The sequence below is a fragment of the Tubulanus polymorphus genome, chromosome 6 (genome assembly GCF_964204645.1).
Source record: "Tubulanus polymorphus chromosome 6, tnTubPoly1.2, whole genome shotgun sequence".
NCBI classification, from domain to species: domain Eukaryota; kingdom Metazoa; phylum Nemertea; class Palaeonemertea; order Tubulaniformes; family Tubulanidae; genus Tubulanus; species Tubulanus polymorphus.
Window position 1 is genome coordinate 20,140,433 of NC_134030.1, and position 19,683 is coordinate 20,160,115.

At 40.9% G+C, this 19,683-nt stretch overlaps 1 protein-coding gene and 1 long non-coding RNA gene across 2 annotated transcripts; one reads left to right on the top strand and one right to left on the bottom strand.

Moving 5' to 3' along the window:
* Positions 1-8,015: 8,015 nt before the first annotated feature.
* On the bottom strand, positions 8,016-10,828 carry LOC141907407 (uncharacterized). The gene is made up of 5 exons (XM_074797034.1): positions 10,700-10,828; positions 10,539-10,569; positions 9,946-10,181; positions 9,598-9,716; positions 8,016-8,546 (listed from the first exon to the last, which is right to left on the bottom strand). The coding sequence occupies exons 2-5, from the start codon at positions 10,561-10,563 to the stop codon at positions 8,423-8,425; spliced, it is 504 nt and encodes a 167-aa protein (XP_074653135.1). The 5' UTR covers positions 10,564-10,569; positions 10,700-10,828; the 3' UTR covers positions 8,016-8,422.
* Positions 10,829-12,560: 1,732 nt separating this feature from the next.
* Positions 12,561-19,400, top strand: LOC141907704 (uncharacterized). Its single transcript, XR_012619543.1, has 3 exons — positions 12,561-12,621; positions 14,013-14,185; positions 19,282-19,400. It is a non-coding gene; the product is annotated as an uncharacterized LOC141907704 (long non-coding RNA).
* The last annotated feature ends 283 nt before the right edge of the window (positions 19,401-19,683 follow it).

Sequence of the window (19,683 nt, forward strand, 5' to 3'; positions counted from 1 at the left end):
TCCTCTGTATTTCTGTTGACAGTACATTTCAGCGTTCTCCCAATTCAGACGTTCATCTCTGATGTATTTGACGCATGAAACTCCCGAATCTAAAAATCCTGAATTGCAGACGATATCGCGCTGTTGCATCAAAAACTGTTCCTCCAAAATGTATTGAATGCGGAATTTCGGTATTTTGTTTTTCATTTCGAACGACATATGTTCTCTATTCAGACTATAGAATTGTGCTCCTACTCTGCCGTTAGTTTCACAAAGTTTAATTACGTGTATTGTCTCGCGTCTACTATAATAGATAGAGGGTGAGATGATCTGAATGAATACGATGGAGTCCGGTGCCCTGCTGGATTGTTTTACACACGGCGTTTTATCCATGTCTTTTATAATGAATCGATAAAACTGTATGGGGGCTGTGCTCCTAAGGAAGTGGAGAATGTATGTTACTGTCACACGTGAAGTTCCAGGTGAAGCTGGGTAGTTCGGGGATTGAAAGATTCCACAGTCGCCTGTTTTTCGCTCCCAGTCGTCAAACTGTCTGTGACGTCTGTCCGTTGTTTGACAAACGCGCCTCAATTCAATGATGTACGGGCGTCTTCTGAACAAGTGCGGATTCTTTATTGTAACAGTGTGCAGTACGAGACTGTTATTGAGGCGCTGCCTGATAACACGCAAATAATATTTACACGCCGCAAATGTTGATATATAATGGGGTAAACACGTGTTTAATTCATATTCGTGCAGTGATAATATGTTAATACCACGATGTAATGGATTGCCTCGATTTTCCGGTGTAACCATGAAACAGCGTGACGTCGGTGGCATTGTAACACTGTATTCTCCTTCCCGTATCGCGTAGCCGTCACAGTCAGACGGATGAAACCTCAATCTACCCTTGTGCGGGCTTTGGCTGTTGGTGGAATAGCCTACTATGATCACCGGGCCGCCTGATGTTATCAAACTGACGACACTCCGCCGATAACCCGATAAACCGGGACAATACGGACCGTATCGTCTAGCCGTGAAATTACCGCCATCAAATACATAAAATCCAGCATTTTCACAATTCGCAGACAGCATCGCTAATTCTAGATCAGTGTCATAGATTTCAACTTTCCTTTTGAATTCAAACTTGACAACTCGATACCCGAACTTACTTTTAGGATTAGGAACCGGGTCTATCGATGCCAACTTCACACGATCAACCTACAATATCGATGAGGTTAATTCACATAAAGAATCCAGACGCTTCTGTCAATAGATTGTTCGGCGCCTCGGTAACAATTGGAAATAACAAAGCATTATCAATAATGAGTTCAAAATTGTTTAATGTCTGATAATTGAAACGATTAAAAAATGGTTGTAGTCGGTTGTAGTTTTCGTCAGGGCAGCGTTCTCTTAACGACTGGCAGTTAAATTACGATCTTGATTTCCCGTTGAAATTGATTATTCTAATAGTCGATTCCATGATTTTGATATCACGGTTTCGTATCACAGTTTTCCCTTTTGACACGACAAGTTTAATGTTGAGGTTTCTTTTTTAATTTTCGGGATTCATCGAGATTTTTTTTACTTCTGTTTATTTCTTTCTGTTATTCATTAGAATTGATATTTTCTTATTTCAACTTAGTTTCATTTGTCACTATACAATATTCATGTATATAATATACGACTTTGCATAAAGCGTAGACATGTTGCATTGAATTTAGCTGAAGTGAATAATTATCTTTACTCACCCTGGGTTTGTGCAGTTGTACGTCTCTAGTAGAAATAGATTTCACTTCAAATTTAATTTTTACATTCGATTGTAAAACACCTGGTCTTATTAAAACGCACAGTTTGACGAGAAAGCCGTCAGATTTAACACTCAGTGATTCCAGGTAGTTGTAACCGAGTAAAATATCAGTTCCTACAACGCGTAACCCTTCTAGTTTATATACACCAATGACGTCACCGGATGTGCTGAGATCACGTGTCCAGTTGAAGACGACGTACTGTAACACCTGCACTGTGATAGACCAGCAGTGTAAGTGTTTTGATCGAGTTATTACGTGTAAACTGTTGTCATCAGGAATGAGCACTCCAGACTCGTTATTAGAGATTTGAATGAAAGGATTCGAGACGTTCCATTCAGAAAGTTTATGTATTTGAACTAAAAGCTTGGTTGATGTTCTGCTTGATCGTTCAAATACAACAATCGTGGCTTTGTTTGTTTTAGTATAAAATGAAGACGGCTGCTGTCCCTGTTGTTCACCCATAATCGCTATCGGTTCACCGCTGGTGTTCCAACCGTCATAGATTCGAAAACCCGACGCTGCATCGACAACAGCATTACGCAAGACTCTTAGGTCGAAATCTTCGGATGTCAAATTCATCGCTGAATCATTCGAGAGAGCCTCCCATTTCAGGAATATCTGACATCCGCCACGCAGAAACATCGTGAATTTGTAACCAGTCGATGTTTCCAATTCATTCACTTGAAAATCATTTTTGTGGCAGCGATGGCTGATTCTCAATCGTTTTCGTTCACAGCGATATATGATATAAACCCGACTACCCCGCGCACCATCGACGTCACTTCTAAACATCAACGAGATCGAATCGTTACGGCGGATTTCATGTTTTCCTTCACCGCAGAATCTGTTATCGGACTCACCGACGAGAAGGTAGTTATCACTACAGAATATCGACGGCTCGATGTCGTAGTACAGTTTGATGTTGAAAGTTCCTGGTAAAGAGCTGTTGACGAACCAACGACATTCAACACCGCGCGTTAACGACGAGTAATTCGGTGAAACGATGTAACCGGACGTAGAATCGACGGGGTACCAAGTGTTGTTACAAGACGAACTGACCGTCACAGAGTCAGATAGATCAGCGTGTGCGATGTTAACTCGCCAGACGATCAGCGACGGTATAAACAGCGCTCTCAGTCGATCCATCAGCCACGATGCAATTACTTTACTTTTCGAATTCAGCTCGGTTGTACACCGATCTTAGTGAAATATATAATTTGCTCCACTCAGCAATTCTGAAATATAGCATTTATTTTCAGCCACAGGCACTTGTCGAAATCGCATATGATATTTTTACTCGTTCTGTCATTAGTGTTGGCTCTGACTCAAACGATCAACATCCCAGTAATTACCATCGATCTGTGCTGCAATTCTCAGTTTTTAACGCGTGGTTATTTCTGTGTCCAATCATATTTTAAAAATACTCGAGTCATTTTCGTTTCGTTCGGGTGGTTTCTGAATATTAATTTTTCGCCGGTTATTACTACGCCTGACCCGTACACTGCTTTCGCTTGAAATCGTCTAGATAATTCAGAGGAGTTCTTGAAATCAAATTTAGGATTGATTAAGTTTAGGATCGCCATAGTATTAAACATATACCATTCGACGTAGTTGACTGAGCTTCAATCGATTGTGCGAAGATTTCCAAACTAGGAATTATACCAAAACTGCAGGTTTACAGTAATGAGATTTTAAAAGATTAGAAATCAACAATCGTTTCATTCACCTGAATATTGAATAATTAACGTTTCATGTGATACACTATACGCATCTTCACCCGTCAAGGGATTCGAACCCACTCTGCTAAAGCCGTTTCCCGAACCCCTTGACCTCACGAGTCGTTGGAGTCGTTACTAGCCGACCAGAATCAGGTCGGGCCAATCACAGCGCTTGTTACAAACGACATAAGGCATCTATGGAATTTCCCGGTTAATGGACCAATCAGCGAACACGTAGCGAACGCGGAAGTATTGTCGCGTGTTGATATATGACGTCATGCGCAACAGCGCCAGTAATGAAATCACGCTTCGTGAGGCCAGGGGGCTGGTGGAAGCGAGTTCGGGAGCGATACCGGACCCCTGGCAAGCGAGGATGCATTATACGCTGATGTATTGCGCGTGACGTTCAATCCGACTCCTCCCGACTGGCATTTATCACAGGCTTTGTAGTATCCTTGTTGGTATTCTGACATGCGTATTTCTTTTTCGATTTGGAGGCTATGGTTGTTCGATTGGAATTCGGTTAGAATGAGCCTCTGTCTATTGTGGAGATCCGTCAAGCAGCACTTAAAGCCAAATTTAGCCTAACTCAATTGGTGAAACACCCACCAGTAGAATCGAAGAAGATTTTCGTTTTTGAATGTGATTCCCAAATCAAAGATTTTCCTCAAAATTCTAATCGTGATCTCATTCAATAGATGACTAACCCGTTTACGAGGGAAATATTTTATTTTTACAATAAACGCTTGATTTGAATAGATATATGGTTTTGAAAAATGAATAAACGGTGCGTGGATTTTCTGAATCTTTATTGACTAATCAAGTCCTCTTTCACGGATCAAATTTTTATTCTTCAGGAGATCATTTTTGAATTTGTTATGATTTTGTGACCTGAAGCGCGGTCGTGGAATTTGATGGTGATAATCCAGGCCGAGGACTTAAATCTTAATTCACCTGATTACTAGTTCTACAGTTTTCAATTTTGAAATATTGAAAAAAATCAAATTAGGGAATGTACGACCCAGGAACAGCTTTTAGATACTTAGAATCAACGTTTTGTGTTTGATCGAATGAAAACGTCTGTAGATACGACACGGAGCCTACATTTTCAGAGAAATATATACTTGACTCGCCGCAGTTGATTATCAATGGTTGGAAATTATCGGCCGCCTGGTCCTATGACTGGACATTGGTTTTCGGATGGGCATGCGCAAGACAATACCATTTTTACCCCGTTTTCCTCGTAGTTTCGATTGGTACAGCAGCGCGTCCCGGCACTACATGGTTCTCTCGTTTTGATGCACTTGCTTTCCTCGATCTACACGCAATCGGTTGAGGAAGCTTCGCAAGCGATCCTGAAACAGAATATGTAACGACAAGCGGATCAAATCCAACCATATAGACGAGAATATTCTATTTTACCGAAGGATGTATGTACACTTAAAACACTATATGCCTTGGGATAATTAGTCGTCCTAAATAAATGTACGTAACTTTCATATTTTTTTAATGGAGCCATTGATAGCATTAGATAATCAGGGGCGGATCCAGGGGGATGGGTAGACAGTATTGGATGGAAATTTAAGGGCACCTTTCTGATCTTAGGGCACACCCAGTATCCAGGTCAGTGCGAGCGCCGAAGGCGCGAAGTCCTTAGAGGGGGGTCTGGGGGCCCACCCCCAAAAAATTTTGAAAATATGGTACCATTTAAAGGCTTCTAGAGGGCTTTTAGAGGCTAGCAGAGCAATCCAGAATAAACGAATTCGAGACAAGATTTCAACAGATGCGGATAAAAAATGAAGCTGGCGAACCCATGAAAGAATAGTTGACGCCAACTTCGCCTAGTGCCCCTATAATCTTTAAAAGTGCCCCTTAACAATTATACAGAATACGGCTAAGTTGCCCCTTCATTTTTAACAATCGGCAAAAATTGCCTCGTCATTACATTTATCCTTATGTCGTGTGCCATGTTCCAAACCAAAAGTGCCCCTAAAATTTTAAAAATTAGGCAAAAAAGTGCCCTTTTCTTCAACATTTTCCGCGTATAGTGCCCTCTTCTGAAGAACGAGTGCCCCTTTAGCCCTCCATGAAAAGGCAAGGACAAGGTGCCCTCATCTAAAGCATGAGTGCCCCTTGCAAAAGGAAAGTGCCCTTTTTAATTTATCATGATTAAAGGCCTTACAAATATGATTATCTCTCCTCACTTTCTCGGCAGCAGTATATACCGATTAATTTTATAATTATGCCCGGATTACGGATACGGAATTAGCGGTTGCTGAAATAATGCCGTCAAAAATATTGCCGGTGAAATTTCGAAGGGCACTTAAAAATTCTAGACCGTATTGGGCAATACGGCTAATACGGTCTGGATCCGCCCCTGATAATATGTAGACGAGAACTACTTATACTTTATATCAATTGCGCAGTTTCTGATATTGTGTAACTGCTAACGGCCCACTTGGCAACTACCCAATATTGTAGTTATTACATTTATAGGGTTGTATATCTACTTAATGTTTTGTTACTTACTTAGAAACGTCAATGAACGCCACGAGGATAAGGTTCATCGCAACGATAGCTGTAATAGAATAACTGAATCTAAATCTCAAAATGCGTAGGGTGTAAACAGCAAGTCAAACTGAGCATAAGAGTGTGTGAAATAAATCTGTATCATATTATTGTTTCCTACCGTGTTAAAAGTTCGAAAACTTGCGACCAAAATGTGCTATAGTAGAATTAAAAACTTACCACAAGCGATCTTCATGTGTAAAGTAATGTTCTTCCCTTCCGTCGTTTGATACCAAATCCAATATTTCACGGATATGTCCGCGTTCTGGTATAAATCGAACTAGCAAAAAGATCGATGATCAATTTCTCTATCGCCACGTTAGGGCAGGTGCATCAATCGATCTAACTGACACATCTAGCCTGTCAACCGAAGCTTGATAGTTTAGTTTTGACTTCCAACGGCAGGTGCATATATCAGCTACATTTATTTCATAGAATATGCCTATTTCATAGATTTAACCCATTCACCGTATGTTACATTATTCTATCCCTACATTCAAACCACTTCATACGAATTGATATTCGCCTATGAATGGCATTATTAAACGCATTTTCAGCAACAACAAGAAGACCAGATACATGTCTCTGCCATATGGCACTTAAATATTTTCAGTGTGAATGTAGTGTGAAAGAGAGTGTGATTGGGTGTACGAGGGTGGCATGAATATCATATAAACCTTAACAGGTTTCTTCATGTTTCCCTCCATCTTGAATTTTTGTATTTGTATTACTTTGTACGATTATTATAATTCAAAATGGAAAAATAAAATAACAATTATAATAATAATGTTCCAACCATCACTCATTCAGTTCGGAATACTCTGTGATCTTGAGATGAGAATTTGTCCCTCTTATCCCTAATCTTCATATAGAGGTTTAGTTATGGATGGCTTCGTCCACCGGTCGCGTTTAGCTTATACGCCATAAATCGTGTTTATCAATAAGGGACAAACACATCTTCAGGCAATTTGATGATAGTTTATGTCTACGAGCAATCATTACGAGCAGACGATCGATCGTAGGTTATATCGGAGCTGTGAAGGTAGTCAAAAATGTAACATCGGCAAATACGAGGAGAGTTAACCAGATAGGTACCAGCTTCACCACTTCAACCCACTCGTTCACATTCATGATTCGGAAGTAGAAGTACGGATGATTTATACTGAGTAAAAATTTAAATGTTAAATGTAAATCAAGTGTATATACGAAGCACTGAAAATGCACCTGTTTATGATCGACGTAGTTCTGATTCGCAAATCGATCTAAAATATCTATCATTTACTTAAATACATAGTTCCATGTGTTAACTATCCTCTAAATTCCTATGTAAGATACTGAAGATCGTTTAAAAGCGGCCGTTTAATGGCCGTTCAGGTTTAAATTTTTGAAAATACTATCTTAGGAGTCCTTTTGTGTAGTTTTTCACAATCGAGTTTTCTGTTTTCTTGTTCTCCCACATAGCGCATTCGTACGGCAGAGTTTTTAGGCGTTTCAGATCAATGCGTATATACTGGAAACGATGATAATTCGTTACAGGTTTGTTAGATGTGTTCCATTTCTTCGTTGTTCGTCTGTTCGTTTTTTTGTTCGTATTTTCATGGACTCTAAAACTTAGAGTCCGTGGTATTTTCATAGAAAGCCGCGTTGTGGAACATATGATGATCGTAATGAGGCCGACAGTAGACTCAAGACCTTTCGAAATAATTCATGATGCTCCACACAATTGATGGTGAGTAGGTTTGTAGTTCATACTGGATATAGAGCACACGTTACATTTGTACGCTCATATTTTTAGGTCATGCACAACTAGTGCCGCCATCCTGTTAATCAATTCCTGTCCGAACGCGGAAAAGAAACAAAAGCATGAACCCAAAGAAATCCAATAAACAGAAAAAAAAAACAATAAGTAATCAGCATTTTCGATTTGGAGTTGGTCAAATTTATTCATCAGCAACAACAGTGTCGTTTAGTTAGATTCTCTTAGCTTACCGCTAGGGGCGCTAGTGCATACACAAGCCCGGAAATAAGAAAAAATTTTCTTGGACTGATTAAAACAGAATAGGTTAAAAGATTGAATTCGACATGATTATCTCGTAAAGAAAATCTAAAAGTTGACTCATATGAACCCATATATAGACAGGCGATAACAGACTCCAGGATAAGATATCCTCGCAGTATTTTATGAATTAATTAGCTTACTGTATTCAACATCACTCTGATGACGATTAAATCGAAGCGATGAAGCTTCTAAGCTACACCACAATTGAATAGTAACGGCGAGTGGCAGGCGGAATGATAGCGCCCCTAGCGGCAAGGGGGGAACAAATCGTAAAATACAAGTGATTTCTATTTCGTACAAATGATCTGTGCTACGCAGCCGTCTCCGATGCTGCACGGAGCCGATACTCCACAACCATTAGATCCGATATTTTTTGGAACCACGTTATTTTTTTTGTCCATGTGTTTGCCCCTATTAACAAAAAAAAAAAACGTCACATGTATAAATCCAATGAAAAGTAAAAAAACTTTTTACATGAAATCTTAGTTAAATGAGGCCTAAAAAATAACATTAGTTTTTATATTGGTTTATATTGGCGAAAATGAACGACGATCAAAAAGTTTTTATGGTAAATTTGTAAAATATTTGACGATTTTCCTTCTTAACGAATACCCCATGTTTAACGCCTCCATAGGCCGAACATTAAAAATCCCAGATTGACAGACAGGGGTTTCAGGGTGGAGGAGCCATACCTTTCATTTAAGCCCGGGTGCCAAGCTCTATTCAATAAAAATGCCTTAAGATTGATTTCTAGACGCCATACAGCCTGTTGGATAGCTGACTAAATAGAGTTACTTTGAATTTGAATTTAATGAGTATTGAATTGAATTGGATTCGCTTGGATACGTCTACTCATTCAATAGAAAATAATTCATGAAATTAAATCAGTTACAAAATGTACGAAAATGTACAGAATTTCATTTGTTATTTAGAAACGCTAATATCGATGACGTAGGGCACATGGAATCACGCAGAAACCCTTGAATAACGCTTAGTAGTTTTTGGAAATGTTTAGAAACATTTTTGTAACGGTTTTCGCGGCGTGAAAAAAGAGCTATTTTCATTTTGATTGCGAGCCTAGCACACATCGACACTGCGATTGGAGACACCTAGTTGCTACCGAACGATTACCCCGCGCACATCGAAATCAAGTTACAACCGGTCAGTTGCAGCAACTCCATGGCGCGTGTCGATCGTCGAGATCCAGAGCGCGCACATCGACGGATATGCCTGCGATTGAGTACAACCAGTTGCTCAAAAGTAGAACATGGGCAACTGGCTGGAACTGTAGATAGATCGACGCTTATCAATCGTAAGCTCGCTCACATCGACACATTCAAGCAACTGATCGTATCCAGCCAGTTCCTCTCATGCGCCGAAAACTGCCTTGCAACTAGTTGTCTCCAATCGCAGTGTCGATGTGCGCTAGGCTTAAGGCGACTGAGGTGGTAGCGATACTTACGGATAGTTGTACATACAAAATGCTCGAGTGTAACCGGACGGACAGGTCACAACTGGATTTGCATTCAAACTGCTCGTGATAACTTGATGATCATCCTTAGGATCACAGCCGACATAAGCCTGTAATAAGATATGCAACATTTTCATTAGCGTTATCATTTTCAAATATCTACACGATTTATATCATCAATTAAAAGATATCCTTTTTAAGGATGATCATTTTGATATTGTCGCCTATTCATTTTTAAAATCGATCACCTGATGATATTCAGACACTTTGTTAAACGCTTGCGTACAAACAACTTTTTAGAGCTGCGATCTTGTTGGAAGAACTTCTCAGATGTCTTACCCTAACTGGTTTTTTAACATTCATCGTGTGATAGGCCGTACACGCAAAGCCGTTGTCAGTGACCAACGCTCCGTCGCATCTGTCGTACTTATCGGGATAACAATAGCAACGCATGACTTTATATCCATTCTTGCATGTTATCTTGCTCGGGTCATCGTCCTCTAAACCACTTTCATTGCCGGTCCCACCCCAAGCGTGGCCGGTCGCCACGTGCAGAATACCAGACAAGAGCATTACTGAAATTAAGTTTACTACAAAGAGTGCATCCTCGTTAACCATCCTTGTTATATTGCCGCCCGCTGAAGCTCACGCCAACACAAACCCTGGCCGCAAACCCTTCATTGGTCTATTACAATCGCCCAGGATTTCTTGGGCGGACAGGTTCTCGCCTAGCGCCCACCAGTCTATACATCTAGCGAATAAGATGCGTCTTATAAAGTAAACGTCGTGCCGGTAAAAACGCATCTGATTGGCTAGATAGTGGGCGCTGAGCGGGAACCTGCCCCCCCCCCCCTAGAGATCCCGTACCGCGTTACTTAAACACCGACACCTGTACCGCGGAAACAGAGGTCAGTTGCTGAATTTCGACTTACCAAATATCAAATATCTGGTGAACATTTCAAACTGAAACAATTGAAATTTACCATTAATGAAATAAACCCTAATTTGTAAAATAAACGAAGCTAACTCTAAATGAAATAAACTCTAATTTTATGAAAATATTTGATAATGAAAGGAAGGAAATTTCACTCACGCTTTGACTGATTTTCACGCAGCAAAATCTCCGACCGTTATTCGTGGTATCAGCGAACACAGCTGTGAAACTGCGGTAGATTTTACTCGTCTTTTATTCACTCGAGTGCAAATGTTTGTGATTGACACCCGCAAACAAAATAAATGACACATGTTGTCGAACGGACTTTTAGGTCTAGACATATTTTCACAGAGATTAGAATCTGATATGTTGTTATCGGTAGCGATAGTGGAGAATTTGATGAAGTTATATTTCCCAGCATAATAAATCCATATCGAGCACTAAACGCCAAATCGTACATCAGCTTTTGATCCAATGATTATTTTAACAATCCATTGACGAGCATAGATTCTGATTTAGATTTTCAATGAATGGGTTTCGATAATTTCGTTGTGGTTTGCAAACTTAACTATTTGGGATTGCGCGGGATCGCTCATTTCACGTCTCTCATGATATTAGATTATTGTTAAATGACTAAATTAACGTGTTTGTATTCAGTCAAATGATGATAAAATTGGTACTCTTTTTATACTCCACCAACTAGGCTCCGTTGGTTTTGAAATCGGTTCTTCAATATTATTGGTCGTTGTGCTTCACCGACTTGGTCTGATGTTTTTTTTGCATTAAAGTTGCATCACCAGCTGGCGATATACTTGGATTCTTTTGATATATATATTCATATTTTGTTCATGATAAGATCGGTAGAATCTACTCCGATCTAATGAAAAATACCGAGTGAGAATTAGTTCAACGCAATTGAATCTGGAACAATGGTTTTTACTGCCAAATTGAGATTTGTAAAGTGCTGAAGTTTTAGAGGAATACATTAGATTTCAACTATATGTAAAATGATATGCATGACGTGCATAGAGATATAGATATATGTGTTTAAAGAAGGCTTTTACCGGTAGATAAATATACTGATATCAAAAACAGTGCAAATCCACCTGTTGGTGACTGAAGTAAACTCGGTGCTTAAAGTAAATACGGGTCTGCGTATGTTTATTGTATCCCTCCGAATTTGAATGTGAAATATCGTAGATCGTTTAGTATTGTAACTGCAGCCGTTAGGTCAAAGTGTTTAGTAGACTTTTAAGGAGTCTATTTTTGCGGGATTGAATTCATCTTTTTACAATAGATCTTTTAACCATCTTGCCGATGTCCCGTTTCGACTCAAATTGTTCTTAATTGTAAGATTACTTAATTAGTAAATTTGAAGCTGGGATGCAAAAATGCAGTCGATACAACATTTAAATATGCAAACATTAGAAGGCCTAATTGTTTAGTAAATTTTGGTTTAATTGATTAGTAAATTTTTCAATGTAATGCAAATAAATGTTCCGAGATATTGCGCAGGGAAAGTTGTGATTTTCTTGAGATCTCATCGTGAAGATTACTGAAAGTCTAGCTTCTTCGCCGAAATCAAAATTACGAATTCTTATCTTCATGATTTTCCTTAAATCGAGTCACCTTTTTGAACATTCTTGATAATCACGATGTTTCCAGTTTTTGCCTGACACATACAATCCGTACTTCAAAATTATTTTAAAGGGCCGAAGTAGAATTAACCTCTTCTAAATAAATCAATAGCCAATCTCTGATTTGGAAGATGGACTTATTTTGTGAAACAGGCAATTATCTTAGCATTTGCATAATGAAAGAAATTGTTTTGTATCATATCAAATCACAAGATTTCACTTTGTGTATAACTGTACCGTTTGTAAACTCACTCATACGCGGTTTCTATAAATTCTATTCATTGTGGGCTACACCGATATAGACCTTATAAATTCACCGCTCCACTGACCACCTATACTGAACGCTGAGTGTGTCGGCTGATATCTGGTCAGACGGTGGTTGTTCGGTGTTAGGAGTGGTTCGGGTCGCTGTTAATTCAGTAGGATAAAACATAACGTGTTTGTGTAAGTTGAAATTATATTTGAGACCAGGGTGCGATTCAAGAATAGGGGACTATAGCAATATATATGTAGTGATAGTAATCAATTAAGTAATAATATTAGTAATTGATAATGATGATATATAATGATAGTAATGTATATAGTAATTAATGATGATTAGGGAACTAAACCTAAACCTAACCCTAATCCTAACCTTAATCCTAACCCTAATCCTAACCACTAGTCCCCTATTCTTGAATCTTACCGAGACGAGTTTCATTTATAAATCTACTCGTCGTGCATTCATCGATGATATATTTCGATTATTATTAACAAGATGTGACAACAATCTCATGAAACTACGAGCATTAGTTATAATGCGCGAGAACTGAATTTATTGGATCGGACGCAGGGAAATCTAGATATTTTTCGACTTATTCAGTTCCATTTTACAACTTAACAATTCAACTGAAATGTCGAACTTACGTGGGACTGGGCAAACTTTTTTTCTCGGAATCATTTGCATATAGTCACATGCCAGGGGTGGTCTCGTTTAGATTCTACGAACTGTAAGTATATACGTATTGTTAGTTTGTATTCTGAATGAATTGACAGTTTTACATGCTTTACTGTTTGTGAATTGCTTAATGGTGAAAATGCAATTCCCTGAAACTCTAGTAGAGTAAAAAGCCCCCAACTCGATGAATTTTGGCCAGCAATCATTTTGTGTTCGACTGAGTTACCTCGTGGGGAATCGAGGCTTTAGACGAGAAGATACACAATATCCGTGTATGATGATGACGAGAGAAATCTCACAATAACGAAGCCAAGATTGAAAAATTCTATATCAGAATGATTGTATTTGAGGAACGACGTTTCGGCTAACAACTGTTAGCCATCATCAGGCTTTTGAGTTTATTCTCAGTACGCCTGATGATGGCTAACAGTTGTTAGCCGAAACGTCGCTCCTCAAATACAATCATTCTGATATAGAATTTTATCAATTTTTGGCTTCGTTATTGTGGGATTTCTCTCGTAATCGAAGTTTGACAATGCCTAAGAATTTTTTCATTCTAATTCAGAATCATCTTACAGTTTTATGTTTGATTGTGTGGAATACGTTTGTTTTTACTGGGAAATGTTTAAAAATTCTAATACGAATTGATTCTATGATTTGTAGATAAAACGAGTTGTTTCTTTTTTGAATTTTTCAAAATACAGTCTAAAAGAATTCGTTTTTGAGTTTTGCATCTCGTACAAGGGGGGAGGGGGGGGGTATTATTATCATTATCAATAACTGGGTTGATGGCATCTGTAGGGGGCCCTCACTAATGGGCATCTAACCTATACTCGAATGTTGCTTCTGTAAAAGTTATAATTAATCATACCAAAATTGTTGTTGATTTCTTTTTCAGCCATTCCTAAGTTTCTTAACGTCTGGACCTGATTGATATGATAGCATTGCCGTGCTTTCTCGACCAACCTGGACCGATAAACAACACCCGGGATCTATAGCCTGGATGTCACATGCGCAAGGAAAAAATACATAACAGATCGGAATGATCCATAAAGGTGCATTCGTCAATTGGTGAGTAGACGTTTTAACTGTTTATTGTGTATAGGAAACTTAGGTTAGGTCAGGTTTAAGCTTGTTCTAACATATGGACCCTCGTTACGGCAAACTCAGATACAATTAACTCTGTGATTTGTGTTTGAGTTCTGGTAAAAATTCATGTTTTTCCGCAAATTGATATTCTATTTTTGCGATGGTTTTAAATTGTAGAGTTCAGGTTTTACAATTCGGCTTTGGCTGGTTTTGAGTTAAGAGGAGTTCTAATATATTGACCGCACCAAGCAAACTTTTGATGTCCTGAATTTCGAATGAAATCATGATCAACCTTCTTCTATATCGTACAAACGTACGTGTAGCTATTTGTATCGTAGCAGAAACTTCCGTGAGAAGAGATGAATTTGAAAATTATTTCGTAATAAATGATACAATTTCGTATCATTCGCAATAGATGAGACAATATGACGAAAATTAACATTCCAAAAATGTGTAAATATACCATAAATATATCGCCATCTGATTGGTCGTAGAAGATTAGTCGGATTATAAGAACGTCGGTCTTTTATTGACGAACAGATTTTTTAAATCACTTGAACGCTTCGAGTTTGACTATTTCACGAGATGGGCTCTTATTATAATATCGCCATGATGTAAACAGTTGTTGTCAAGACGAACAGGTATTGGATGTTGAGGATTCGGCGCAAACTTGAACGGGTGGTTCTAAAAACGTCCCCTTCACTTATTTACACTTGTCGCAGTTTGCTTTTCTGGAGACTCGGTAGACGAGCTTGGTGGGCACAGGATGGCGCTCCGGCCCACGGACGAGACTTACTGATAGTTTTTTTTTTGCATTTTGCGATCATCCAGGAGACCACCTCGTTCACCAGACCTACCCCCATTACCATTACAGTCAACCTCGTTTCAGTCTTAGGCCACATCTGTTCGTATTTCAAATGCAGTAATTAACAGTAAGGCATCTTTTTGATTGGACATAGAATTATTCTCCAAACTAAGAAGACCTAAGCGGGTTGATTGTAATGTCTCTGTAACAATTAAGAAATCGAATTAAGCTATGTTTGTGTTGGTCCCCTCTTTAATCTGCAGCGACGAATCGGCAACTGTGAGAAAGAAGAGTATTCTCCGAAGAATAATGATGACATCGCTTAAATCGCTTTAGGATTTCTAGTTAAAGTTTGTTAGAATTTGAATAAAATTCGCGTTGGATACTATTTTGTTCCGTTTCAATTCTGATACTCTAGTCTGATCTGCGACAAGTGTAAATAAGAGTCTCTTTATTCAAACACTTCTTGTTCAGTCTCAAAAACCTGTAAACCAGTGCAATGCATCGTCCTGGCAAAATTGAATGCCAAGTTTGCTCAGTTCGTCCCGGTCTAATCGTAAGAAATCTGTTGAGTTGTTAAGAACCACCCTGTAAATGTGGGATGATTTCAGGAAGCTACGCTCATTCGCCGCTTCTGTGAGTAATGACTTCTCTGCTGTTGCTGAGTTCCAAAAATTCCGTTTCTTGTAGGTAGGTGAAATGTTGTAGGTGAAGTTATCATTCAGCCGTGTGAAATAGTCAAACTTGTGTGAGTTTTGTCGTAACGAGGGTCCGTTGTATGATGTTTATTGCAGGTATCAGTCCAGCTGTGTATTTGAACCGCACCACTTCCAAGTGTAAAGTCTTTGCAATGACTTTAAGAGGGTGTGCCGATCAAATGTCAGGTGTTCATTTTTTTGAGTTTAAGTCCGGGCGATCAGAAACTGAAAGCATACTAACAAAGGGACGAATGTTTGAGGGCTTGCGGGCTCCAGGCTACAGATTGATACCTGCATTGCTAATCGCTGTTGAAAATGGGTCAGTCTAAATCCTATCAGTAACAACCACCTTTTTGTGAAATGTTGACGCGAGGAATATTTGAAGTTCGCTGATTCTCGACATTAGGTTCGAACCCCACTTAAACCATCTTTAGAATCCGTGCTTTGAAAATTGAAAAGGTTCAAAACTGATTGGTCCAGCTCGCATTATTAATTCCTTCGTATGATTAATATCCATTAAAAGAACAAGATAACACTGATGAATAGAAAACTTAATTTTGACTCTGGACTTACACTGTACACAATTCAAATAGCACGAATTCTAAATCTAAATCTAATTCTCTTGAATTCCAAATCATTTCAAATTACCCCAAGCTAGTTCGGAATTTGAAATTCAATCTATGTCCATGACAAATAGAATATACTTGAATTTTATTGAAAATACCGGTATAAATTAGTTTTACACAAAGCCCGTTATGAAGCCACCCGTAATATTATTACACTTGATTTGACTAGGCATCTCGCACATCTTCTCGCCATGAACCAGCGGTATCCTCACTCGGGCGCCCTATAAAATAAACAATATGAACTTAAGAAAATTAAACTAGCTGAAGCTAGCCTGACCAGGCCCCGCCTATAGAGAGGGATACGTAGGCTGCTTCGTGTTTAGTCATGCGTGACCAGGACCCGCCCATAGAGGGAGGCACTGGGTGTTTCGTGTTTAGTCATGCGTGACCAGGACCCACCTATAGAGGGAGATACTGGGTGTTTCGTGTTTAGTCATGCGTGACCAGGACCCGCCCATAGAGGGAGACACTGGGTGTTTCGTGTTTAGTCATGCGTGACCAGGACCCACCTATAGAGGGAGATACTGGGTGTTTCGTGTTTAGTCATGCGTGACCAGGACCCGCCCATAGAGGGAGGCACTGGGTGTTTCGTGTTTAGTCATGCGTGACCAGGACCCGCTCATAGAGGGAGGCACTGGGTGTTTCGTGTTTAGTCATGCGTGACCAGGACCCGCCTATAGAGGGAGATACTGGGTGTTTCGTGTTTAGTCATGCGTGACCAGGACCCGCCCATAGAGGGAGACACTGGGTGTTTCGTGTTTAGTCATGCGTGACCAGGACCCGCTCATAGAGGGAGACACTGGGTGTTTCGTGTTTAGTCATGCGTGACCAGGACCCGCCCATAGAGGGAGACACTGGGTGTTTCGTGTTTAGTCATGCGTGACCAGGACCCGCCCATAGAGGGAGACACTGGGTGTTTCGTGTTTAGTCATGCGTGACCAGGACCCGCCCATAGAGGGAGACACTGGGTGTTTCGTGTTTAGTCATGCGTGACCAGGACCGGCCCATAGAGGGAGACACTGGGTGTTTCGTGTTTAGTCATGCGTGACCAGGACCCGCCTATAGAGGGAGACACTGGGTGTTTCGTGTTTAGTCATGCGTGACCAGGACCCGCCCATAGAGGGAGACACTGGGTGTTTCGTGTTTAGTCATGCGTGACCAGGACCCGCTCATAGAGGGAGGCACTGGGTGTTTCGTGTTTAGTCATGCGTGACCAGGACCCGCCCATAGAGGGAGACACTGGGTGTTTCGTGTTTAGTCATGCGTGACCAGGACCCGCCCATAGAGGGAGACACTGGGTGTTTCGTGTTTAGTCATGCGTGACCAGGACCCGCCCATAGAGGGAGACACTGGGTGTTTCGTGTTTAGTCATGCGTGACCAGGACCCGCCCATAGAGGGAGACACTGGGTGTTTCGTGTTTAGTCATGCGTGACCAGGACCCGCCCATAGAGGGAGACACTGGGTGTTTCGTGTTTAGTCATGCGTGACCAGGCCCCGCCTATAGAGGGCACTGCGTGTTTCGTGTTTAGTCATCAGTCATGAGTTTCGTGACCGGGACCCAAGTCATGCGTGGCCAGGACCCGCCTATAGAGGGAGACACTGGGTGTGTCGTGTTTAGTCATGCGTGACCAGGACCCGCCTATAGATGGAGACACTGGGTGTGTCGTGTTTAGTCATGCGTGACCAGGACCCACCTATAGAGGGAGATACTGGGTGTTTCGTGTTTAGTCATGCGTGACCAGGACCCGCTCATAGAGGGAGACACTGGGTGTTTCGTGTTTAGTCATGCGTGACCAGGACCCGCCCATAGAGGGAGACACTGGGTGTTTCGTGTTTAGTCATGCGTGACCAGGACCCGCTCATAGAGGGAGACACTGGGTGTTTCGTGTTTAGTCATGCGTGACCAGGACCCGCCCATAGAGGGAGACACTGGGTGTTTCGTGTTTAGTCATGCGTGACCAGGACCCGCCCATAGAGGGAGACACTGGGTGTTTCGTGTTTAGTCATGCGTGACCAGGACCCGCCCATAGAGGGAGACACTGGGTGTTTCGTGTTTAGTCATGCGTGACCAGGACCCGCCCATAGAGGGAGACACTGGGTGTTTCGTGTTTAGTCATGCGTGACCAGGACCCGCCTATAGAGGGAGACACTGGGTGTTTCGTGTTTAGTCATGCGTGACCAGGACCCGCCCATAGAGGGAGACACTGGGTGTTTCGTGTTTAGTCATGCGTGACCAGGACCCGCTCATAGAGGGAGGCACTGGGTGTTTCGTGTTTAGTCATGCGTGACCAGGACCCGCCCATAGAGGGAGACACTGGGTGTTTCGTGTTTAGTCATGCGTGACCAGGACCCGCCTATAGAGGGAGACACTGGGTGTTTCGTGTTTAGTCATGCGTGACCAGGACCCGCCCATAGAGGGAGACACTGGGTGTTTCGTGTTTAGTCATGCGTGACCAGGACCCGCCTATAGAGGGCACTGCGTGTTTCGTGTTTAGTCATCAGTCATGAGTTTCGTGACCGGGACCCAAGTCATGCGTGGCCAGGACCCGCCTATAGAGGGAGACACTGGGTGTGTCGTGTTTAGTCATGCGTGACCAGGACCCGCCTATAGATGGAGACACTGGGTGTGTCGTGTTTAGTCATGCGTGACCAGGACCCACCTATAGAGGGAGATATTGGGTGTTTCGTGTTTAGTCATGCGTGACCAAGACCCGCCTATAGAGGGAGACACTGGATGTTTCGTGTTTATTCATGCGTGACCAGGACCCGCCTGTAGAGGGAGGCACTCATGTTCAGTCATGCGTGACCAGGACCCACCTATAGAGGGAGACCGGGTGTTTCGTGTGGACCCAGAAGTCCAAGGTGAAGAGTTCGTGTCTTAAAGCCAATTAGTCTAAGCCACTACATTCCCTAATAAATCTTTCAAATATTGATGCCATTTTTTGCAGGTTGTCGTTAGAATGCCGACACTGAAGGGAGGATGCCTGAAGATATGCAAGGTCTAATATTCTTGAATACATGTTTGCGAAATAAATGACATTGTATGGATTACATTGCAATTTCTGCAAATATAATTTCTGCAAATAAAAAGTCTAGAAGATGTTATTGAAAAAGTGTTAATCAAAATAATTGCATTAGTCTATTGATGGAAAACTACGATTCTAAAATTCACGCGTATTTCAATTAGGCCGATTTGGAGTAAAATGAAAAAGAATTTAGAAGAATAATGAAATGAATTTGGCATACAAAGGAACACAACTATTTCATCATATTTGTAAACCATATTCTAAACACCCGGTAGGCTCAATTACCTGACAATCGTAATAAAAACCGTTATTCTTTTCATCACT

What these genes read in the sequence shown, in the direction of transcription:
- LOC141907407 (XM_074797034.1), bottom strand. Translation starts at nt 10,563, where the DNA reads ATGTTCACCAGATATTTGATATTTG. An exon ending in CACCAGATATTTGATATTTG is followed by an intron (nt 10,182 to 10,538) that starts GTAAGTCGAAAT and finishes ACTTAATTTCAG; the next exon opens with TAATGCTCTTGTCTGGTATT. An exon ending in TTTTGTATGTACAACTATCC is followed by an intron (nt 8,547 to 9,597) that starts GTAAGTATCGCT and finishes TTTTGTTAATAG; the next exon opens with GGGCAAACACATGGACAAAA.